At 44.6% G+C, this 25,445-nt stretch overlaps 1 protein-coding gene across 1 annotated transcript in view; it reads right to left on the reverse strand.

Moving 5' to 3' along the window:
* Window positions 1-9,486, reverse strand: part of loxhd1b (lipoxygenase homology PLAT domains 1b) — a 28,855-nt gene extending 19,369 nt beyond the window's left edge. Inside the window, exons 1-11 of the mRNA XM_086174372.1 lie at window positions 9,412-9,486; window positions 9,198-9,312; window positions 7,068-7,182; window positions 6,969-6,980; window positions 6,775-6,855; window positions 6,521-6,705; window positions 5,893-5,991; window positions 5,665-5,813; window positions 3,913-4,036; window positions 3,644-3,753; window positions 564-840 (exon numbers count right to left, since the gene is read on the reverse strand). Coding sequence (XP_086030498.1) covers window positions 564-840; window positions 3,644-3,753; window positions 3,913-4,036; window positions 5,665-5,813; window positions 5,893-5,991; window positions 6,521-6,705; window positions 6,775-6,855; window positions 6,969-6,980; window positions 7,068-7,182; window positions 9,198-9,312; window positions 9,412-9,486 — 1,342 coding nt within the window. The remainder of the gene's footprint in view (window positions 1-563; window positions 841-3,643; window positions 3,754-3,912; window positions 4,037-5,664; window positions 5,814-5,892; window positions 5,992-6,520; window positions 6,706-6,774; window positions 6,856-6,968; window positions 6,981-7,067; window positions 7,183-9,197; window positions 9,313-9,411) is intronic.
* Between the last annotated feature and the right edge of the window lie 15,959 nt (window positions 9,487-25,445).

The following is a 25,445-nucleotide window of genomic DNA, read 5'->3' on the forward strand; positions in this document are numbered from 1 at the left end:
TTTTATGATATGCTTTTTCTGCTATTTGAAATAAAAGACCCTCAATGGAAAGTAGAAGATATGAAAAGTACAAGTGACTCATATAGCGGATTTTAAAGAAACATGAAGTTTCCTTAATCTTTTTCTGACCCAATTCTCTGGATCCTCCTCTCTACCTTCATAACCTCTCTCACTACGTCCATCAATCTTCTCTTCGTTCTTCCTCTAAACCTCTTCCAATATATTCACAATCCCTCCTCTGTCCATGACCCAACCATCTCAGACCTTCTCTCCAAAACATCTAACATGATGGACTCCTTCCTGATCCTCTCCATCCTGGTCAACATCTTCATCACTGCGACCTGTGGTCAGTGTTTGTAGACCATCTCACCACTGCTTCCTCCACCTTTCCTTCCCTTCCGGCTGATGTTCTTGTATCTCATGGAACCCCTGATGCTTTTCTCCACCCGTTCCAACCCCGGTTTCCTTAATCGTGCCTTCAATATCTGCCTGGAGTGAATAAAAACCTGGATACACAACACGAAAACACCTGTGGACGACGAGGGAGATGATTCGGGACCTACTCTTCAGCCTCTTCTGCCTGAGGGACACCATCTCGTAGAGCTCTCTCTCGATCAGCCCGTCGTTCTCCTTCTCATCCAGCCACTTGCCGCAGGGGAAGGTCTGCTCCACGCCGGTGAAGGGACAGTGCACCACCACCTTGTCGCAGTACCAGCCCGCACTGACGCCGTCGTTGTCGTGGCCGATGGTCACTCTGCTCAGAGGGCTGAGAAGAGCGGCGAGCTCGACGTTGAAGATGTCCGTCAGGCCGCGCTCGAACTGTCCTCCTTCCAAAAACACCTGGGGAAAAAAAAATACAACGGGAAAGAGTTTGAGGGAAACCTTGAATTGGTTGATTAAGATTCAACAAACAGGGTTTGGCAGATTTTTTTTAGAAGCGTGCATGCAGTTGGAAAGATTTCATTTTGTGCCGTTCAGTTCTACACACAGCACAGCATCATCGGCGAATTCTGACATCATGGATGAACCCGAGCAGCAGTTGGGGCACACAATCTTTTAAAAATTTTGAATGAATTAACATGGCATATAATGTCATTTTTTTGGACTTTATGCTATGCATAAACAAAATGTGTTTTTTTTTTTTTTTTCAATTTATTTTATCAATTTTATAAAATTTTATAAAATTTTATATTTAATATTTTTATAATATATAAAATAATTAATAATAATTAATATATAATATTATAATTAATATTTTATATTTAAAATTTTATAAAAAAGTGATGGACCATTTTATAAAATCAATGAACAACTGCAGGGAAAACAAAACAACATTTCTGCTTGCAACAAAATTTAAACTTGTTGGGTTGAAGGTTACTTAAGGCTAAATATCTATTTGAGTCCTTCTTGTATTTCTGGAGAAAAAAAAAAAAAAAAAAAAGCAGATTTTAAACTTAACCACCGGCAGCAAACCAGAAACACCGTCCTCACTCTGTATGCGACAAAAATATTTTTAACACGATTTATTTACATGTTACAAGATCGCCATGATCTTCAAAATTAAAATGACATTTTAAAGATGAACAAACCAAAATAAAATACATTTTAATGAAGTACTCGTTCATTATTTGCAAAAACCAAAGGGACACGCATGTTCGGTCAAAGCTCCGATCAGAGAAAAAGCATTTTAAAAGTATCTGGACCGATGCAATGTTTCCCATTCACTGTAGCCCCTGCTTTCGTCAGGACAATATCAATCATTTAAACATAATTCAGTTTAAAGAAATAAACCAAACGCACAAATATAAGGATAAATGTTAAATCCAGCACTGTTATGAAAAGAAAAATATCAACACACACAGATGTTGTTGTTTGTTTGTTGACGTTTTTGTTTATATTGGGTTCAGTTTGCTGCTTCTGTGTACAATCTGAATAAATAGTTGTTTGAAACGGTTCAAAAATGTGAATGATAACTATATAAAAGGGCGTCATGTAACATTGTAGGCATATATGAGGTTATACTTCTGCCTGCTCCGCTTTAAGCATGCTAGGAGAAGGAAATGGGCATGTGAAAAAAGTGAATAAAAGAGTAAATAACATTATATATGTTATATATGTAATAATATATATCTATGTGTGTGTATATACACACATATATAATGTTACTTACTCTTTAATTCACTTTTTTCACATGCACATTTCCCTCTCCTAGCATGCTAATATATATATATATATATATATATAAATGTTCATAATAAAAAATAAAAATCAATTGTTTTTCTTTCAAAAAAGCAGTTCTAGCAATAAAATATATATATATATATATATATATATATATTAGCATGCTAGGAGAGGGAAATGTGCATGTGAAAAAAGTGAATAAAAGAGTAAATATATAAAATATATATATATATATATTTTATTGCTAGAACTGCTTTTTTGAAAGAAAAACAATTGATTTTTATTTTTTTATTATGAATATTTATATATATATATATATATATATATATATATAATACATAAAATTGACTTATGAATATATATATATTCATAAGTCTATTTTATATATTTTATATATTTCATATATATATAAAATATATAAAATTGACTTATGAATATATATATATATTCATAACTCAATTTTTCAATGATTGAACATGTTCAAAATAAAAATCCAATTTTTTTCTTTCAAAAAAGCAGTTCTAGCAGTGAGATTTTATTTTCGATGAGGGTGCAGTGACCCTGTTCACACTCCCCTGCACCTCCGAGACGGACCTGACATATCATGGCAAACGGCTGACCTGCACCGACAGATGGCGAAAACACTTTGGAAAAATCTAGAAGGGTAAAAGCGGTTTAGATCTGAAGGGTTTAATGTCTTTATCACTGTAAAACCTTATTTACTGTACAAGGATAGAGTCATTTCCGGACTATTAAGCGCACCTGAATATAAGCCGAATCCATGTGTCCATATGTAGGCCGAACCCCGTCATATGGGATGTTCGGTCCCTGTATGTCGGAGCTCGGGTTTCAAGTCGGATTTGTTTCCGGTGAGAGTTGGACTCCGCCGAGGCTTCCCCTTGTCACCGATTTTACTTTTATGGACAGAATTTCTCAGATCGAGTCCACTTTGCGCAGATGATGTGGTTCTGTCGGCCTCATCTGTCCGTGATCCTCAGCTCTCGCTGGAACGGTTCGCGGCCGAGTGCGAAACGGCCGGAAAGAGGATCGGTACCTCCAAATCCGAGACCACGGTACTCAAACGGAAACAAGGAGGAGGAGTTCAGGTATCTCTAAAGATGGAGCGGGAGATGGACAGTTGGATCCCTGCGGCGACTCTGTACCGGTCTGTCGTGGTGAAGAGGGAGCTGATCCAGAAAGCGAAGCTCTCAATGTACCGCTGGATCTACGTTCCCACCTTCACCTTAGGTCACAAGCTGCAGGTAGTGACCAAAAGAACAAGATGGCGGATACAAGTGGCCGAAATGAGTTTCCTCCGCAAGGTGGCCGGACTCTCCCTTGGAGACAAGGTGAGAAGTTGGGTCGTCCAGGAGGAGCTCGGAGTCTGCGGGCATCTGCTCAGGAGGCCTCCCAGGGTAGCGGTTTATAGTCTGGAATTTACGGTAGTCTACAAAGTCCTTACCTTGCCACTGTTCTTCAGGCCTTTGGATCCGTGCAGCACGATGTGGATTTTGGAATTGGTCCCGGCGCCCCTGAGGTTTCCCGTCACTATCTGGATGTTGTACACGATACCTGACGGTTATAGTTACATGTCAAGAGAACAAAACGCCGGGTCGGCAGCGTCAGAAACAAGAGCGGCGGCGAGAGGAAAGAAAGTATCGCGGATCGATGTTTGGAAATGTCCCCTTACAGCTTCTGAATTCATGAAATCCTCCCCCCAAACCCCCTCACCCGTGGGCTGGCTCCCGCCCACCAAAATATCCCTTTGTATTTTTCCGTCGTCCTCGTCGGTTGCGAACCAACGGTTGACGGGAATCTCGTACACGACTTTGTTTCCCAAGTCGTCCAACACCACCTACACGCAAGAACAAGAAGAAGCCCTGGTGAGTTGGTGGATCGAAACCGAAGATGCCTTTGGCGTTTGTTGGGTATCGCTCTGAATGTTTTCACGTTTAAACTCCAAACGGTTTGAGTTGTTTTCCGACAAAATCCTCATCTAGAAGGGACTTTCAGAGGAAGATCTGAATTTAATTCCACAATTACTTTGTTGCTGCTCTGTTATTCCTGACGTGATCCATTACAGTCATGATAATAAATTGCTCGGCCGGGTTCCTGTAGGTCATGGCTTTTTCGGCTTGCTTGCCGTTTAAAGTCTTAGCCCAGTCACAGATCAGTCTTTTCCAAGTCTTGGTCTTACGACAGGGTCAAACGTGTCTGTCATTGCAAGTTTTTCAGCCTTTTGGGTGACGGAACACCATCAAACCAACAGATGAGCTCCGACAGAACCCGAAACCTGGTGGACAACCAATCACCAGATCAGCATCGGCTTGAAGCATACCGACTCTCCGACGTAAAAGTGATGGAGTGAAGCAGCAGAGGCTCTGCAGATCCCAGGGGAAAACATTGCATGGTGGGAAAAACAGCTGAAAGAATGGAATTGGAATCTTGTAAAAAGTCTCAGCCTCGTCTCAGAATTAAAACTCTAAAAACTAGCCTTTAGATGCGAGCTAATGTGAGATGTCAGTTTTCAAGGAGTCTTTCCCAAATCTTTTCCGAGTCTTCTGAAGTATGGGCAGCTTCAGACGGACAACTGGGTTGCGATGTGGCGCCATTAAAATAAAATCCAATTTCTCTCGGTTTGACCGGTTGGCCCGAGGCGATTGAAACGATCCACGGTCACCCGTTCACGCTAAGCATACCGTTGGGAGCGCCTGGTAAGGCTAAGGGGTCTTTGCCGAGGACGCCTCAGCATTGAATTGAACCGCAGACCTTTCAATTGCACACACCATTCACTCACTGTCCTCAGGTTGTACGCAAAGATAAAAACACAAGGACTACAAGTCAGGTTCCAATATTAACTTTCAAAGATAAACCGACATCACGTATCGTCACTGGTCACCTTTGACCTGATGTAGTCATCGCTGGCTGGAGCGGCATGAACTTTTGGAGGCGGCACCGGCCATTATGCTAATTGGTAGCCAGTATCGTGATTAACGTTGATGTTTGGCGTCGGACCATCGGTGACAAATTCACACACACACACACACACACACCCTTGTTTGGTGTAAGGCAATCCCCTAATGGTGCCCGGTTTCCCTTTACAAACTGGGTAGGATGACATCATGTGCATCCCATCTGTGTTTGAGAGTGTGTGTGTGTGTGTGTGTGGGGGGGTGACCTCATCTTGACGACCCTGATCCTGTGTGTGTGTGTGTGTGTGTGTGGAGCGAGGGCATTAATCTCAGATGAGAGAGGAAAGCAATGGATCGCATGTCTTAAGTACCTCAGCAGAGGCACCGGCGGGCAGGAAGGGGAACAACGGGATCCAAAGCAGAACTTCATTTGGAGATAAGGCTGCGTAGAAACCCCTAAGTTATGCATGATGTGATCAAAAAGCACCGGAGACGCCGTAAGAGTAAGAGTTGGGGATGATTTCAAGGGAATGATTAATTCATGGGGAAATAAAGTCCGGCGTTCGGGTACCTTGTCGACGAACCATCCCGCCGAGGAGCCTCTGTTGTTGTGGCCGAGGGCGATCTTCCTCACTTTGCCCAGGTTTGGCGCCTCGACGGTGAATTTATCCTCCGTGCCTTTTTCAAAGTTGTTCTTGTTGCTGTTGAGTAGCCTTTCCCCTAAAAAAAAAGGTGGCCGGAGAAGTTACAGCCCTCGAGAGAGGTTTGGCTCTGCGAGAGCAACAGAACTTTGCCTCACCCGTGTCTCCGAACTCGCCGAAGATGTTGATGAAGACGTCGGCGTCTGTCCCGCTACCGTTCAGGTCGGCAGTGAACACGATCACAACGTATTTATTATCTGCGGAAAAAATTCAGAAGGAAACAGAACTTGAACCACGACGTCACTCTTGGGATGAACCGCTATTTTGTCACTTGTTGAGTCGTGAACAAAACGTTTGCGGCGCTTGTTGCAGGAGTTTGGACCATCAAAAGATTATCGAGCAGAAAGGAAACGCCGAATTGTTGTTCTTCAGTCCAACGCAACCACTCCAAGTAAAAACCTAAAGAAAAACAAGCCGCTTGATAGAAATAGGAAGTTGCGACGGCCACATCTCTGGTGCTGGATTAAGAAGCTCTGAGATGATGATAGTTATATTCGTGAGAAGGTCTGGACTCTTTGAGATGATCTACAGAAACCCAACATCCATCCAGGAACGGACAGCGGTGAGGGAACACCTGCCTTCTACCGGTGCAGACACCTTGGATAGTGGACCGACAGAAGGACAGACCTCCTGGATCCTGAGGTTGTCCACAGGAGAGCCTTGGACTCACTGATCTGCGCGCCATTTCGCCGGTTTTAAGGAAGCGCTTGAATCGAGGTTACCTACATTTGGGCATGTCCATGGGGTCCATGGAGCCCAGCAGGTCCCTGACGTTGAGGAGATCTCCCTCCACTTTGCTGAGCCAGTTGTTGCAGGGGAAGTAGAACCTGAGGTGAGGCCGGATCACGTCCGTCACCACCACCCTCTCCAGGAACCAGCTGGGGTTCAGGCCCGTGTTGTCGTGCTCGATCCTGAAGCGTCCAAGAAACACTCAGGCGCTTGAGGTGGAAACTCGGCGGAGACGGGACGTTTCTACCAACCGGATCTTCTTGAGATGCCCGACGTTGTTGGTCCTGATTCTGAACACGTCCGTTTTGGCCCTCTCGAACGCAGTGCGACTCCTGAAATGAGGAAACGGTGGACAACGGCGCGCTGAAACATCTACGAAACGAGAGGTCACCTCAAACAAATGCGGAGAAGACGAGCGCGTCACCGGGAGCGTGGAAAGGGTTACCTCTTCTCGGTGCTGTGACGTGTGAAGAGCAGAGAAAGCCTGGGTTAGTATCTTTGAAACCACCAGGCCAGACGTGGATCACAGGAGGCCTCCACTTACTTGCTCGCCAGATGCACTTTGGCGGTGATGCCGAACTCCCCGAAGAAGCTGACGAACACGTTGGCGTCGGTTCCCGCCCCTCGCTCGTTGCCCGTGATGGTCACCACCTCGTAGACTGGAGGGCAGGAGGGTTTTCGGTAGGTTCAGAAGAAGAGAGCGTTGGCGAAACGGAGAAGAAGGAGATTTTTTAGATCATTCGTTCATCATCCATCAACGCTTCTCCTGAACTCAGTGTCGCAGGGGGGCGGAGCCTATCTCTGCTGTGATTGGCTGAGAGGTTCATCCTCGACCAGTCCATCACAGGGCCACATATGGAGATGTACAACCAAACACCCTCTCAGGGTCTCCAGTGAACCTCCTGGAGTTTTTGAACCCGGAGGAACCCAGGGGAACTATGCAGCCAATCATAATAATAATAATAATAAAATAAGACGAAATTTCAATCTTTGGACGTCAGACGTCAGTGTTCCAACTTCCGAACCGTAAAGGTTTTCCATCTGAGGAGGACATCTGGACACCATCAGGACGTGTGGGCCGAACATGTACGACCAACACCTTGCAGATGAATGAGCGACAGATGCCACGCGGCTGAGACTGCGGAGAAAACACACCGCTGGAAAGTCGGTCGGTGAGACGTTACACACCACCTGCTGCTGCTTGGGACGCATGAATGAATGAATGAATGCATGAATGAATGAGTGAATGAATGAGTGAATAAACAAATGAGTGAGTGAATGTAGGAATGACTGAATGAGTGAGTGAGAGAAATGAATGAGTGAATAATTGAATAAATGAATGAGTGAATGTATGCATGAATAAATGAGTGAATGTATGACTGAGTGAATGAGCGAAGAAAGTGAGACGAATGAGTGAAAGAGCGAATAAGTGAATGAATGAGTGAAATGAATAAATGAATGAGTGAATGTATGAATGAATGAGGGATTGAATGTATGACTGAGTGAATGAGCGAAGAAAGAGTGAGATGAATGAGTGAAAGAGCGAATAAGCGAGTGAATGAGTGAATAAGCAAATAAGTGAATGAATGAGAGTGAGTGAAATGAATGAGGGAACGAATGAGTGAATAAATGGATGAGTGAGTGAATGAGCGAAGAAAGAGTGAGACGAATGAGTGAAAGAGCAAATAAGTGAATGAATGAGTGAAATGAATAAATGAATGACTGAGTGAGTGAATGAGTGAATAAGTGTTATATGAATGCGTGAGTGAATGACTGAATGAATGAATGAGTGAATAAACAAATGAGTGAGTGAATGTAGGAATGACTGAGTGAATGAGTGAGAGAAATGAATGAGTGAATAATTGAATAAATGAATGAGTGAATGTATGAACGAGTGAATGAATGAATGAATGAGTGAATGTATGACTGAGTGAATGAGCGAAGAAAGTGAGACGAATGAGTGAAAGAGCGAATAAGTGAATGAGTGAAATGAATAAATGAATGACTGAGTGAGTGAATGAGTGAATAAGTGTTATATGAATGTGTGAGTGAATACATGAATGAAAGAGTGAGTGAATAAGGGAAGAAATGAGTAAGATGAATGAGTGAATAAGTGAATGAATGAGTTAATAAATGAATGTGTGAATGGATGAATAAATGAGTGAGATGAATGAGTGAAAGAGTGAATAAGCGAGTGAATATACAAGTGAATGATTGAATAAATGAATGAGTGAATGTATGAATGAGTGAGTGATTGAATGTATGACTGAGTGAATGATTGACAGCGAATAAGTGAGTGAATGATTGAGTGAATAAATGAATGAATGAGTGAAATGAATAAATGAATTACTGAGTGAGTGAATAAGGGAAGAAATTAGTGTGATGAATGAGTGAATAAATGAATGAGTGAATGTATGAATGTGTGAAAGGTTGAATAAATGAGTGAGATGAATGAGTCAATGAGTGAATAAATGAATGAATGAATGAGCGAATGTATGACAGGATGAATAATGAGTGAGATGAATTAGCGAAAAGAGAATGAATGAGTGAAAGGAAGAATAAATGAGTTAGATGGATGAGTGAATAAGTGAATGAATGAGTGAATAAGTGAATGAATTAGTGAAAAGTGAATGAATGAGTGAGTGAATGAATGAGTGAACCGGGCGTTCGGTACCCTTCTTTTTGTGGTATTCATCCTCGTAGTTCTCGTCCACGTCCGGCACGTAGTTCCGGAGTTCCCTCTCGTAGATTTCCACGTAGTTCTCCACCTTCTTCTTCTTGCCCTTGGTCTTGCGGTTGTCCTCATCGCCGGCCTCCTTCACCGACTCCTTCCTCTTCTTCTTCTTCTCTTTCGTCTTCTTCCTTCCCTCCTCGTCGTCCCCGGCCGCCTGCTCTTCCTCTCTTTCGGAGTCCTTCTTGGATTTCTTGTCTTCGTCTTTGGGTTTCTTCCCCTTGGAGCCCATCTGGTCCCTCGATCTTCTCCTCGCGGCCTCGGTCACATCCAGGAGTTCCCCGCCTTCGCTTCTTCTCCCACCGTCATCGTCGTCTGGACTCACCGCTCACCTCATCCTCGCTCACGTCTTGGCTCTTCTTCTTCTTTACCTTTTCCCCTATTTGTCCTTCTTCCTCTTTCCTACTTCTGGGCTGGATTTGTCCGAACCGTAACCTTCCTCGTCGCCGTCTTCAAGCGTCCTCCTCGGACTCGCGCTCCTGCTCGCCCTTCTTCTCAGGCTTTGGTTGGCAATCCTGGCTGTCATTTACACCTCTGGTTACCTCACCCGAGCTCTGCCTCCTTTTTTTTTCTGTTTCGCCGGCATCTTTAATTTATGGTCGACCTTGTAACCGACTCCCCGCCTGTTCCGGATAGACTTGATTAAAATGACCCGTGACGGCGGCCAAGAAGGTCAGCGCTCGGCAGAGGACCCGGGGGTGGAAGCCCTTCCGAGGATCCCTGAGTCCAACCGCGACCTCAGACCTCCTGACATCGAAAATATCTATCATCTACTTGCATCACCTGACCAAAACAAGAGGCCCTCCTCGGCCTCAGGACGCTGACGGGAAGTCAAAGAAGCAAACAAACCAACAAAGGAGGGGAACTGGTCAGAATGTTTCCGGTGCATTTGGGTTTAATATGGGTGATTTTTTAAAATTATGTTCAGATAAAACTCCGCTGGTTGGAAGCCAGGCAGCAACAACAATCCAAATGCAAACTGCGATGGATAAGCTGAACAATAAATAACAACACATAGATAAGATAATACTCTATCGATCCCCATAGGGGACATTCATTTGTCACAAGCAGCGCAATAATGACGATATCAGTAAATATGAATATAAATATCAATAGAAGAGAAAAATGAAAAAGGATGAAAACAACACCAAGCATTAGAACAGACAACAGAATGACAATGAGGGTAAAAATAAAGAGGATGAGAATTGAAGGACAACAAGGGTAAAAAAAGAAAACAAAAAAAATGGATAACAGCAGCAAGGATGACAGTAGATATCAATGATGATGAATGATGTATTTTTGAAGTTTATCCACATGAAGGTTAATCCTAGAAGGAGAGAGGATCTTCTTCTGATTTGAGGCCAGTGGAATCATGAACGAGCAGCGGCGGCGGCGGCGGCGGCGGCAATTCTATTTGTGCAACGCAATTTGTTGATGAGCAGAAAAAGAGTAATAGTTGGTCACATTTGTTTTTTCAAAAAAATAACACATTTTGTAAAGAGGCTTTATTTCTATCATATTTCAATTTACATTTCCATTGATTTTATCCTGTCATTTATGAAAAAAAGAGATAGTTGGAAACCATTTGGACGCTTTTATTTTTTATTTGGACTGATTTATCTGATTAAGATAATTCATGTCAAAGAATCTCTCAGTCTGAATTTGTTTTCTTTGGTTGCATACAAATATTAATTTGTTGCCTGAATGAGTTTTCGATCCACAACAATGAGCCAGACTTAAGAATCTATTCATCTAAGTCACCTTGGAGTAAACTTTGAGCACCACAGAAGAACGTGCAGACACTTCCAGGAGGAGAAAAAGGAATTTATAAATCAGTGAGACTTGCGAGTTACAAATGTCTCCATCTAGTGGCCATTTAAGAAACTGCAAGTCAAAATCACCGGCTTTCCTTTCGGCCCGGAACTTTAAATCGTTTCTTTACTCGTTTATTCCAACATATAATCCGCAGTATTTTATGTGTCAGTGTGTGATTAATTAATCTTAACACATCTTTGACGTAAATTTACTAAAAAATTCTTACCTGCTTTGTGTGCTCAGCTGTGACGTTCAAAAGTTGTATCAGTCCCATCGGGGGGGGGGGGGGGGGGGGGTCGAGATAAATGTGAAATAAAATATTAGATAAGAATATAAATACAATCTAGAAGGTGCCAAGTTACAGCCAATTCCTTCTTAAAATGTTTGTTGCCCGTCATTAAACTTCTTCTGGCGTTGCAGGTGCATTTATATGCAAACACTGCCCCCTAGTGGTCAAATGCTGGTATTGCAAGCAAGCCCGTGATCGATACCGCTTTTGTCCAGCAGGGGGCGCCAAACGCAACATATTTCAAATGACATGCATTACCAGGCTCCTCATATAAACCCTTAGATTTTTAAACATTCCTGAAATTCTTCACAAAAAAATTACACATAAACTATACCATGTGATATATATTTGGGATTTTCTATACGCAGACTTGACATTGGAGTAGACTTTACATGTTCTTACATGTAATTACATGAATGGGACGGCCCCGTCATATCTCCAGGATATGGTCGAGCCACATGTCCCTCGGATCTTCGGTTATTGAATTGCAATTTTTGTAAGTTGCTTTGGATAAAAGCGTCTGCTAAATGACTGGAATGTAATGTAATGTAAAAAGTGCTGTGTAAAGTTTACCTCCCACTTAAATTGCACGCATCCTTTCACCTGCACTTTGTGAGTTGCGCACCAAGCTGCCCTCAAATGTCTTATTGCGCCGCTGCTGTCCTATTACACTTTTATAATTTCTAATAATGTTTATACTCTTCCTATCAGTTGTTTATTTGTATTTCTTACTCTCCCCCTTTTTTTTTGTTTATACAATTTCTACTATTATTTATTATTGTTATGTTTTTCTTGTAACTCTGGCACAACAGTTTCCTTCGGGATAAATAAAGTTGTTGTTATTCTTATTCTTATAGTTGTTATTCTTATTCTTATTCTTATTCTTATTCTTATTCTTATTCTTATTCTTATTCTTATTCTTATTCTTATTCCTACTTTTATTCTTATTCCTACTTTTATTCTTATTCCTACTTTTATTCTTATTCTTAGTACATATCCAAATGCACCGCGGACAGCAAAGTAGGAATTTCACTGTACAGAGAAACACGTTTCTACACCGTACATGTAATGATAAACACTTTGAATCTTTGAATCTTTTAGTCTTTAAGAAGGGGGAAAGCACAAGAGAATTCACAGCATTTGTTATTTCTCGCTAGCTTACTTCTCTCCAGCAACTGAATTTAGCAATCCACAGCTGCTCCGCATTTGGTCACATGATGTTAATTTTTCTGCAACAGCCACGTTGTTCTTGCTCAACATGTCCGGGTTCCAAAGAGAAGACATGTTCAATTAAATTGATAAGTAAAAGTCTAACTTGCGCCCGCCCTGCTCCGTGACCTTTCCCCCGGATCGGACGTTTTGCAGCCGCCCATCGGCGTCTCGGCGTTCGCAGGTTCCGTCACGTCTTTCAAGACGGTTTTGCCAAAACGTAAACACGACGCCAGAATCCCGAGCAGCCTCTTTAACAGCGAGGAAGTGTTTGAGACGGCCGAGGAGCAGATAAGCCTCTTCGGGCTGCATCCACTGGGGCCAGATAGCGCACTTCAAACACCCCGTTTTATCTGCGGCTGGTTTGAACACAGATTCAAAGGCTTTTAATCGCTGAGATTATTTCTGCAAAGACCTGTGATCTCTGCGGGGTTATTGATAGCGGCGATCTGCAGGACACTGTCACTCCAGGTACTAACGGAGTGATCTGCGCACTCCCTCTGTCATGGGGGGAGTGAAACATTGCCTCCGAATGGTCAGACGCCAGGCCCAGACTCCAGGGCTGCGATGGCGAGGACTGATAAAGATGTTTGTGAAGCTTCTTTCATCTTCCATCCTTTACGATCAAAGGTACACAGGACACTCGGGAGGGACGTCAATAAGTCAGGCGGCAGCGGTCGGCGCGTTCTGACGAATGGTTTTCTGTGCGGAGCCTCCGTGTTCTCACCGTGACCGACCGGGGTTCCTCCGGGTTCTCCAGGTTCCTCAAATAGTCCAATGGAGATCCTCCATTGGCCGCGTGAACGAGTGAATGGTGTATTTCTATCAGTGACGTGCGGTTTAGGTTGGTGGCTGGTGAGGCCCTGACAAGGAGTTGCAAGAAAAATCCCTGGGATCACGACCGCCCCCAACCATGAGGCAGGAGAACCAGGTGCCTCACTTCATGGCTTACGATCACGAAGCACAAGAAAGGAGTTGTTGACAAAAAACATTGTACATTGGAAATGAAGTTCATATAAGAAAGTGTTTCAACATTTACAGAGAGACAGCGATACGGTCTTAGTGCCGAGCATGCCAGCAGTCGGCCATCATCGCTCAATCTACGTTGAGGCTCAACAGTCCACTGCCTCACCGCAAGTCTCTTCTCAGTATTTGAACAGAAAATGCGAAAATCCAGCCATTTTGAATAAAAAAAACAATCTAAAACTGGTGAAAGTCAATGAAAAATACCTGATGAATAAAACTTTCTCATTCCTTTTTTTATCATTTGACATTTTTCTTTCCAAGATTGGCAGGTGAGGCACGCCCTCTCCTGCCTCCCCTGACTGCACCCAACTGATTTCTATGTCACCAAGGGGGTGAACTGTTGTTTGTCTCCATATGCGATGTTGCGACGGTGTTTACGAGGGCGAACTCGCCTCTCGGCCAATGACCCCTTGCGGAATAAACAGCACGGATACCAAACAAAGGGATGAATGGTCGAATGTCCTTCGTGTGTTCAAACAAAGGGTCCCCAAAGAGTCCAAAGTCTGGGAAGCCAGAAATCGGCCCACATACCCGTCAAACCATGTATTTCCGAAAAAACAGATAATTCGAGCCTTGAAATCACGACCCCCAGCTGATCCATCAAGTCCCATTTAGACGTGCAGGAATCTGGATCCATGCACTCCTGAACATGTTCTGCAGTCCGGAAACGGAAGCTCTTATTAAGAAAAAGTTTTGAACCGTCTCCGATGCCGGCCTCGGATCCCTGCGAAGTCTTCGGACTTTAAGCTTAATTGGTTTTCCAAAAGCGGCGAGTGTTTATTATCAGTCCGGTCCAGAAGGGACCCTTGTGATAACAGAGCCGTGGCTTCTCGACATCGAAGACACTTCTGCGAGGACTCTCAAAACAAACTCGCTGGAGGGTCCGCTGGTTCACGCAGGATGTGGCGGAGGAAATGAAGAGGAAATACATTGTCACAGCAGGATACACTCGCCGTTCCAAGAGTCCACAGCTGTGGTCAGATTGTGTTGTGACAAGGGACCGCATCACGGCGAAACCCAAACACGGACTTATTTGAGGAGGCGGTTCGCTCCAGGTCGGCCTTTATGCAACTCGGGGTGGTGACGGTCACGATATTCTGGCCGACAGGTGAGAACCCGTCCGGGGTTTCTCAAGGGCCCGAGCTGTGGTTTCCAAAAAGAGCAAGTTTTTGTCCAAAAAGAAAGGAAACCTCTGACTGAAATCAAATCCCCGCTCCCCTCCGTTTCAAACGGAGCTGTTGAACCTTCTGTCCTCCACCCTCCGCTGTGGACTTCCTGTCGGGCTCCAGTTTATCATGAAACCGTTTGAGATAGGACGTCCTCGAGGGGATCCCCTCCAGTGTCAGGCCCTCACATCAGAGTGCAGCCCTCCGCCCCCGCCGAGACCAGCCGCGGGTTCTCCTCCGGTAAACATACAAGTGATGTTTTCTAGAGCCAGTAAAAGCAAACTGAAAATAAAACGAGCTCTAAAGTGAAATAAAAGCATTGCGTGTGGCATTGCTTCCACTTCACAGCCAGGGTCAATACTTGTATGCCTCTAAAGCAGGGATGGGCAATTAATTATTACAAGGAGCCTGAACGCCAGTGGAAACCGAACTGACGATAACGAAAGAGCAACACGCTCGTGTAACATGGACGGAATACATGTTTTGTCATGATCTTTGGAGGTTCTCATTCATCCAGGGCGTGGTGAATTCTTGTCGAAATCTTCTTGTGGTGGCAAAGGAGCAACTTTTGCTCCTTTTGCACAAAAGCTGCTCCTTTTTCCCCCGACGAACGACAACCCTGCTAGCATAACAACTCCCTTGGACCTAGTTTCTGCTGGGCAAAATAACAAGCCACCATAACTAGACCCGCCCAAAACCCTGGCAGTGTTTTTTGGGGAACTCCCTACGGGTCATTAGCGCTGAAGAAGCCTCTGGGATGAGGGGCTGAAACACCTTCAAGGGAGGAAATTCAAGTCCAGCTGCCACGACAAGAAGATTTCAACAATAATGTTTTGTCATTCATGTTCTGATCGACCCCACGAGGACCGGACAGGGACGCCCAAAGGGCCAAATGTGGCCCCCGGTCCGTAAGATACCCAGGTCTGCTCTGATGTGTGCTGGCGCCTGGACCGGCGAGGTCAACAAGCTCAACAAACTGGTGAGGAAACTCCGCTCGGTGGCGGGACTGAACTTGGACAATCTTGACTCGGGGAGGCTGAAGGACAAACCGGGAGCTATCCTCGACAATCCTTCCCGTCCTCTGCACGGCGAGCTATTGCGACGCAGAACCCACTTCTTCGGTGGTCCTTTTAAGTCTTTGTCCTTTTAAGTGTCTCTTTTATTTATATTTATATTCATAGTTATTGTTGACAAAAAGGCAGGAGGCGGTGCTGGAAGTTGCAGAGATGAAGTTGATGAGTTGAAATCTTCTCGTCTTGGCAGCTGGACTTCTTCAGTTCGTGAACTGGATGAGGGGTGAAACTTCAATTGAAGAAGTACAAGTCCAGTTGCAACGACAAGAAGATTTCGGTAAGAATTCACCATGAGAACCTGAGAACCTCCACACACATGTTGAGGTTCTCTTTGGGAGTGACCAGGATAGATGGGATCAGGAATGAGTCCATCAGAGGGACCGCAGATGTTAGATGTTTTGGAGAGGTCAGACTGAGATAGTTGGGTCATGGACAGAGGAGGTCGAGTGCTGGAATTGGAGGTTTAGAGGACGACCAAAGAGAAGATTTATGGACGTAGTGAGAGAGGATATGAAGGTAGTTGGAGTGAAAGAGGAGGATCCAGAGAAGAGGGTTAGATGGGGAAGGTGGATTAGCTGTGGAGACCCTGAAGGGAAAAGCCCAAAGGTAAAAAAGAAGAATTTCCCCCATGGGGATCAATAAAGTATGATTCTTTTATCTTAAATGTAAAAGAAGGAATGTATCATGTGTGTCACCAGACGTCCAATACTTCAAAAATCCGATTTTATACTTTTTATCATCATTCAAAAATTATGCGAGGCTGCAGCCTGAGTGATGCTCTGTGAGTTTGCTTGTTTGTTTGTTTAGAAGTTTATTAGAACAGTGTACAATTACATTAAGCACAGAGGCAAAGATGTTTGTACCAGATTGTAGCTCATAGCTAATTTCCATCTGTCGTCCTGGACAATACAAATATAAAACTGTACAAAATAGACAATCTATAAAATATACAGATAGGCAGTAAGTTCCTCCTGTGACGCGTCCTTCAAGGATCCAGGAAGACGGAAAGTCACAAAGAAGTGCAAGCCTGCGAAAATGTTTCCCGAAAGTAATTACACGGCACATGAGGCACGAGCGCAGGCTCTTTTATCGCCGGCGTGGACAGTTTGGTTTGTAAATGAGTTTGGAAACATGCCGACCGCCGCAGCTGCCGTTTGCATCGGTCAGCTCCTCGGGCGCTTTGACCAGAAGCCCACGCCAGGACATCAACCGCGTCCGTTTTTGCTAATGTGGAGCAAAACATTCACCTTTCGCTTTGAATAAGCCTGGTTAGCACCTAGCATAGCAGCTGTGTGTAGAAACGAAAGTGGTGTCCATTAACCCTTTACTCAAGGCAAACTCAAGGCCCGCGGGCCAAATGTGGCCCGCCACGTCATTCTACGTGGCCCGCGAGAACGACTTAAAAGGTCTGATTGTCTTAAAATAAATAAGTCAAACATGTGCCGATCGTGTTCCCCCCGAAGTGACGGCGTCCCGCCATTTGATCGCAGTGCATCCGCATCAATGCCGTTTACTACAAGTGGAATTGAGAAATACAAATGATCCTGTAAATGTTCAGAAATAGAAAAGTTGATGCAGATGGAAGGCTGTTTCCCAAGAAAGATGGGAATCCATATGTAAGATTTTGGATTTGAATGAGTAATAAATTCAGATTTATTTAACACGAAGGAGTACAATGGGCCCTCGCTACTTTGCGGATTTTTTTGTAATTCAGTTCTTGCGATTATTGTTTTTTTTTTTTTTTTGCAGTAATTGAATTTTTTTTCTCATGATGAAATATCCATATTCTTCTAGCCTAATGAGAATAATAAAAATATGGTAAAATTAAACTGAAATTCATTTTAGAAAATAAATTTAATACGGATCTCATTTGCTAATACTAGCATCGTAAACTCTCGCTCCTACCGTTGTAACCACGCCAGATCTCAAACGGATTAACATTGGCTGATTAGATCCGTACTTGGCACGCTATTGGTTGATTGAGCACGTTGTTCCGTTCTTCATGCTGATTGGTTCATGGAGAGAAGCAGCTGATCTCCTTGTAGGTTGTGCCCAGCATACATTACATTTTGGATTGTATTTCAGTGTTTATTGCACGTTACAGTTAGCATGCTGTATAATGGTGGCTTAATAAAGGTTTGCGGGAGGTTGGTAAAGGGTTGTGTGAGGTTTGTTCAGAGTTAATACATCTATAAATATGATCAAAATGATCATGTCTCTACTTTTTGGAAATTCAGTTTTCGCGGGGGGTCTCGGAACTTAACTCCTGCGAAAAGTGAGGGTCCACTGTAGGTACATTAATTTTAAATTACATTTAGTTACAATATCAGCTGAGCCGGTGTTGATTCGATCTACACCGTCTTGACTTCATGTCGTCCAGGAGAGACAAGGACAAACACATGGACAGGTAAAGGAAAGGTCATCCATTTTTTTAAGTACCAATATTAAAAAAAAAAAATCAAACCATGCTGCAGGACCTGTTTCCAAATCCTGACTAGTTTACATGGAACGTGGCTGCGAAGCAAGCGATTCGACAGAATCAGACTCCACATCTGCAATTCTTAACACGGTGACGTCTTTGGCAGCGTTTCCCTGCTGAAAGGGCACTTCGGCAGCGTCATCCGATATTCCGCGTTCAAAGCGAACACACTTGTTTTCTATCTCCATCGGGCCGGTAAAGCGGTTATCGTGTCTCGCTCTGATCTGTGTCAAGAACTGACAACGGAGAAGGCGGCTGCGCGAACAAGTTCAAGACAACGGAGTTTCGATCTTACGGTAAACGTGTGCAAAACCCTGCTTCAGGGGCGTCAAACTCATTTTCACCGAGCGCCACAGCTTCAAAGAGCCATTTGGAATGCTAACAGTATAAATGAAACCAAATGTAAGCTAATGTAAAATAGATGTAAGTGCTCCTTCATGTGTATTTCTTACTCATTCAAATCCAAAATGTTACCTATGCATTTGCATGGATGTAAAAGAAATAATGCTTACTTGTTGCTCTGTTCCAAAGCTAGCTTTCACTGCTGCAGCGTTTCTGGATGCGGTTTTCGCAAACACATTCTGCTGCCATCATAGTTTGGATTTTAATTCTTGGACAATTTGTTGTCTTTCTGGAAGGCTAACTTTAGCATAGTTAGCGCCGTGTTTGGTGTGCCAAACACCGTAGATTGGACTCTTTGACAACCGACGCAAAGGACATACAACTTTCCTCCTTGAAGCACATTTTGGCCTTCCCATCTTTCTTGAAACAGCCTTCCATCTGCATCAACTTTTCTCTTCCTGGACATTTAGGGATCATTTGTATTTCTCAGTTCCACTTGTAGAAAATGGCATCGATGTGGATACACTGCGATCGAATGGCGGGACGCCGTCACTTCCTGGAGAAGGTGATTCGGCATGAATTGTGGGAAATGTAGTTTATGGTCAATGCAGGCATTTGACTTCATTTTAAGACAATCAGACCTTTTAAGACGTTCTCGGCCACATTTGGTCCACAGGCCTTGAGTTTGACACGTTCCCTACATGATGAGGAATGGTGGTCATTATCTCCAATCCTTCAAGAGCCTTCCAGGCCATTAGCTCACCTTCCTGTTCTGCTTCTTGAGTGATCCATAAAACGCTTCAGGTTGAAGCGTTCTGTTGCAAAAACAACCTCCCCAATCAAACGTTTCGCAAACTCAGACGTCAGCCGAAGGTTTAATGCGTTCAAGAGTCTCGAGGTGCAGATGGGTAGAAACGGGCCTTCAGGCGCGCCTCCAAAGCAAAGCTTACAGCCCTTTTCACGACAGCGTTCGCTCCATTCTTTGACCGATGATGGATAACGACGATCGGAAAGCGTTTGTTCAAATCAAGAGGTGCTGAAGTCTGACGGCAAACCAGGACGTGAGCAGAATCACGGGTCCGGCCGTGACTAAACACACAGGAATCAGATTCTGAAGCTTAATGCCGTGTGGAGTTCGGGGTAAAAACTGCGTGAAATAAGCAATTGAGGTCCGGGATAAGGGTCATTTAAGGGGAAATGGAGAAACATATTTACTTGAGGTGTCTACTGAGAAATCTGCTGTGTGTTCCAAGAATAGCTGAGGCTGAGATTTGGCAAATACGGCGTCATGAGCTTGGAAAACGCTGCTCGCTTCCAGGACACGCGGGCACGTGGTTTCTCTGCTGGAACGCCTCTCCACGGACCAACAACGACTTTACCATGACATTGACAGACCCGAGCGGCGAAGAGGATGCAGAAGCTCCGTCCAATGCTCTGAACTGTCCTGCGATCGCAAAACGTGGAATAGAAAACTGGACTGGGAAAATTGGAAGTTTCAGAATTGCGCAACTCGGATGGCGTTGGAATCATCTCAAGTTGTGGTTGGTCTGAATGTTCCGGTTATCATTCCAAGTAGATATGAATACGAAGAACGTATGAATACGAAGCGGCTCCACCTTAACCTGCTATTTCTATCGGTTTCATGGAACAAAGCTGCCGTCCATACGTTGCAGAAGGTGGTCTGGCTCTGGTCACGTGGACAGAGGACTCGTACTCCAACCCTGAACCTCGACACGACATGTGGCTTATAATCTCAAATACTTCACACCCGAAAACTCGTAAGACGATCACATACTCGACAGGCGGTTGCCAGCAGTTAACTCTGTTTAAGGGCTTGTTTAGAGTTAAAGCTTTGTTCATGTTGTTGTTTGTTTAGAAGTTTATTAGGACAGTGTACAATTACATTAAGCACAGAGGCAGAGATGTTTGTACCAGATTGTAGCTCATAGCTAATTTCCATCTGTAGTCCTGGACAATACAAATATAAAACTGTGCAAAATAGACAATATATATAAAATATACAGATGGGCAATAAAATAACTATACAATATATAACCAGGCAATGAAATATGTATTTTGCAAGTTGAGAGTGCTATTGTTGTGATATTGTTGTTATTTTTATTGATCCCATTAGGGAGATTCGGCCTCTGAATATGACTCAACCTATCTTTTAGGCAGGACACACACACACACACACACACACTGCAAAATAAACTCCATTTATTTATTTTCCATTATATTTTTCCAAATATTTTTACTTCTTGGAGACTTACCTGCCTCCAATATGGACTTGACTCCAAAACCTTCTGGAGAGTGAATGCTTCTCGTCGGACAGAGCTCTCCGAGAATGTTTCCATCATAGCAGACAACCACCTACCACTTTCCTGAAAACGCTAATAAACTAATTTCCTTGCCGGGTTCTATAAAGTTTTTATGATTTTGTCTGAGTGGTTGATGATGTTTATGAGCAACCAACAATTTCTGAGCGTGTGGTATGATATTCCAAGAGCGACACACTGTTGCACTGCAGGATTAGTAATCACGGAGATTTAGCCATGGATGCTACACAAACCTTCTGAGCTGTTTGGTCTTCAATCATGGAGCGATGACGCGAGTTGGGTTGGCGATGGATCTGATGATGGGTGGTTTGGAAAGAGATGGCCGGGAGCTCGTTCTTTGGGAGATCAAATGAAGGAGGTGTGAGATCTCCCGTGATGATGTCCTCTGGAGATAAAGTTAGGGAGAGCCAGGTACCGTTTGATCAGCAATGCTACGAGGAGCATGGCGGTAGACGACTGGGCCGTGTGAAGTAGTCTACATCGGTTGTATGTATGGATAAGCTCGGAGCGTTTCTTCACCTCGCGGGTACTCGAGAAGATCTTAGTGGAAGGCGAGATGTAGACCAGCACAGAGCAGACCCTCAGCTTGGTGCTTGACCAAGTCAAACATACCGGACATACAAGTCATATACAAACATAAGATAAGATACGATAAGATAAGAACAACTTTATTTATCCCGAAGGAAATTGTTCAAACATACAAGTCTACTGGAATGTAGACGTAGGTAGTCCATCAGACACTTGTCACAGGGAAGGTCAGTTTCATCACCCTGGGTCATCGGGGAAAGAGGGGTCCCTTCAGTTGGGGACTGCAGACCAGGCCGGTCTGGCTCCCAGAATTTGCTTCTGACTGCAAGAGACTTACCACATGTGGAACATCGGGAGAACAAAACACAGTTCAGGGGAGGTGGAGTGAGGAAACCCAGAGATTCATATCGGGGGTTCATTTCTGTCCTGTTTTTCCTTCTTGGCGGTACCCTGTATGTAGTCTTGGCTGTAGAAGATCTGTAGTCCAACGTCCAAACCTGTGAAAAACATCCCTGAAGGTCCAACACAGAATGTTTTTGTGCCGATGCGGCAGATGCCAAGCCGCAAAGCTGCCTCGTGTAGCGTTTCTTCTCGCCTCCCCTCCTTGTTCTTCCTCTCTTGAGATGACTTGTTTCCATATTGTTATGTCTAGACCTTCTCGCCGTTCACCCGCTCAGACTTTGCAAGTTCAATGAGACACTCGCCAAATTTGCTGCCCGTCGCACAATATCAGTCTGACAAGTGTTGGTCTTCACATCAACAGACCTCGAGGACTGGTTTCACCTGCGGGATACTTTGGTAAGCAGAGCAGTGTTGATGTTTTGGATGTTTGGATGGTGATCATCTCTTGACCCGACCCCTCACAACCAGAAGGTCCACGGTTGGATTCCAACAGGGAGGCCTTCCTATGTGCAGTCTCCATGTTCCTCCTGAGGTTCAAGAGGTTCAGAATTCTCCAGCTGTGTGAAGGGGTGAATGGTTGGACGTCTCTAATGGTGTCCCTGTGATGGAGTCTCGCCCAACCCTGGTTGTAGCCCCACCTCCCCTCCGTCTTCAGGACAAGGACAGCGTAGATGATGATGATGATGAATGAAAGGAACCTGCGTCACGTCCTTCGTCCGGCGAAGTCCGACCCGCTGTCAGAAACCGGAGGAACAATTTGAACATCATCAGCTCACGTTGCCATGGCGACTGCCCCGTCACTACTTTGCCCCTTCATTGCGACGATAGTTTATCACCCGGATTTGTTTTTTGTCTTTTCCGATCAATTTTTTTTTAACGACAAATTTGACGTTTCTCAAACCTTCCTCGGACGTTTCGGCCGCCCCAATGTTTCGTATCAGGAAAAGAAACCGGAAAAGAGATACAATCTCTTTTTGCTCGGAAAGACCTTATATATCTCGGACTTTTGCCCGCATTGTGACCTCAAAGGTATTTAGAAATGCTCTTGTTTCCTCACAGTCCGACATGGAACTGAGAACACAAACCCTTTCTTTGGGCTGTCATCGCAGTTTGACAGGAGCCTGGCAAGCCGGGCTTTGGACCCGATCTCGGAAATTAACACAGTCAACAAACATGCTCTGATTCCCCGACCTCGGGCAGGAAAAGTGTCTTACACAACTTCCCCAGATCGCCAATAAATTCCCTTATCTTACTTGCGAGCTCGACCCTTTTTGACGGGAGGCTCGAGGTGACAAAATGAGCCCCACAGAATCAGGATCAGGATCAGGATCAGGATCAGGATCAGGATCAGGATCAGGATCAGGATCAGGATCAGGATCAGGATGGCTTTTAATGGCCGAGTCCGTTTGCATGTAGAAGGCATTATGCTCCACTTTAAGGTTCCACCTTTACTTGAAGGTCAACGTTTGTTTACACACAATGCTATAGCACAAAGTGCATTGTGAGGCCTTGCAAAAATTATAATACACATAAACATGTCTGTATATATTCGGTTTGTATATTATCTACAGCAGGGATGAGTATGGCTGGGAGTACCAGAGGTCTGTAAAGAAAATATTTCTTGGTACAAATTGTACTTTTTTTCATTAGACCTTCTGGATTTTATGTTTAAAACAACTGTTTCTTCCTTTGCTCCATTTCCCACATCAGCTAGCACAAGCTAGCCCTTGTAACAAAAATGAGCCGGAAAGAAAAGTCGCCGGAGAGCTTTTTCAGGAGGAAACAGGCAAACGATGAGATGGCAGAAGCATCGCAGCAAAATGAAAGCTGCATTTAAAAGAAAATATCAAGATTCCTTCCCAAGTCGCGGGTTCATTTGCGGTGAACGGCTAGCTAACGGCTAGCTAACAAAGCTATGAAACCCTCAAAACTTTTGCCACGTTCAGAGAAAACACCCTGCACTAAAAGACAAGCCCTTGCAATTTTTTGAAAGAAAAACCAATCAACTTGAAGAATGATTTGTTGTAATTGCCTAATAAAAAGTGTGATCATTGTATTTAGTTTTTATTATCTGAACCACTGCAGCTCTAAGTGGTCCGCTGAAACATTTTCATGCATCAAACCGCTCTCCGGTAAAAAAAAGGTTTGGGTACGGCTGGTGTAGCCAATGAGCAGCAGGAAGTGACAGTGACGGAAAGGCTACCTGACTCGTGATTGGCCGAGCAGGCGCTCCTCCAATTGAATACCGAACCCCCTGCCGCTCCTGGACGGGATGAATATAACTCGCCAAAACCCCGCGATGTGTAGTAGTGGTTACCGTGTAGCGTCTGGCAGGTGGCCTGATGCCGGCGGCCATCTTTGAAGAGGTCAACCAAGTGACACGAATCCCACTTCGGGTCTGGAGTTCCATATTTTGGGGCTGATTGAGTCTCACGCGTTCCCGATCTGAACACGAGTTGCATCGTGTGACGATACCTCCATATCAAATCTGTGGAAAGCATCCGCCAGCCGGTCAAATCCCCTTTTAGCGCATCGTTTTTCTTTTGTTTTCTCTTCTCAAGGTCTCCCTCCGTGCTGTTTTTGCTTCGTACTTTCAAGGTCTCTGCTGTTTACGCCGTCGGCTCATTGATCTCCGCGCAGAGCGGAAACTCTTATCTCAAATCAGACTTTGCGACTCTGAATTTCAGGACGTCTCGCGCTCCGAATGAGGGATAATTAGCTTATCTGCAAATCCGCGTTCCCGCCTACGATCGGCCACTCGTCACGCAGGTCGCGTCGTTTTTTTTTTTTCCCGCGTTGCGTAAGACGGGGGTTCTTTTCCCCTCCTCGTCGATTTCATGGGAACTTAGCGGCGTTCGCGACTCGGCTTTAAAACCTTTGAAATCAGCTGCTCGACACGCTGTATATTTTCACGGGGCTTAGCGGTCAGCAGGGTGGCTAATTCCTGGCCTCGGGCTGTTTCCTACCAGGCGCGGAGCTGATGCTTTACATGACATTAATGCCTGGATGTTTGTTTTCACTCCTCCTCTCATAAATTAAAGTGGAAAGTACATACATTGGTTGGAGGATGCCCGGAGAAAGCAGAGGAGGCCCTGCGTCCGGTCCTGGTTTCCATCTGGCGGAGGGTCTCGCAGGACCTGCGTCACTCCTGCTGTCCTTCTGAAGGTTTCTGATGGTAGCAGTTCCTCCCTGCCGTTCATCACCGCGGAGGTGACGGGTTCAGGGTAGTTTTGATCCCTCTGTTCCTCACCGGCAGCAGACGTTCGGGGGATGATAAAAGATCCAATCGATTAGCATGGTTAGCGCCTCGCAGCCAGGAGGTCCCTGGTTGGATTCCCACAGGAGGCCTTTGTGTGTGGAGTCTCCATGGTCTGCACAGGGTTCCTCCAGGTTCCTCCCACAGTCCAAACACATGCAGGAGGTCCGTGGAGACGCCACGTTGTTCAGACGTGTGAACGGTTGGACATCTCTGTATGCAGCCCTGTGATTGGTCCACAGTGAACCTCTGGGCCAATCGCAGCCG

This window comes from Fistularia commersonii, chromosome 26, assembly GCF_037954325.1.
Source record: "Fistularia commersonii isolate RoL2024-O1a breed Wild chromosome 26, RoL_Fcom_v1.0, whole genome shotgun sequence".
NCBI classification, from domain to species: domain Eukaryota; kingdom Metazoa; phylum Chordata; class Actinopteri; order Syngnathiformes; family Fistulariidae; genus Fistularia; species Fistularia commersonii.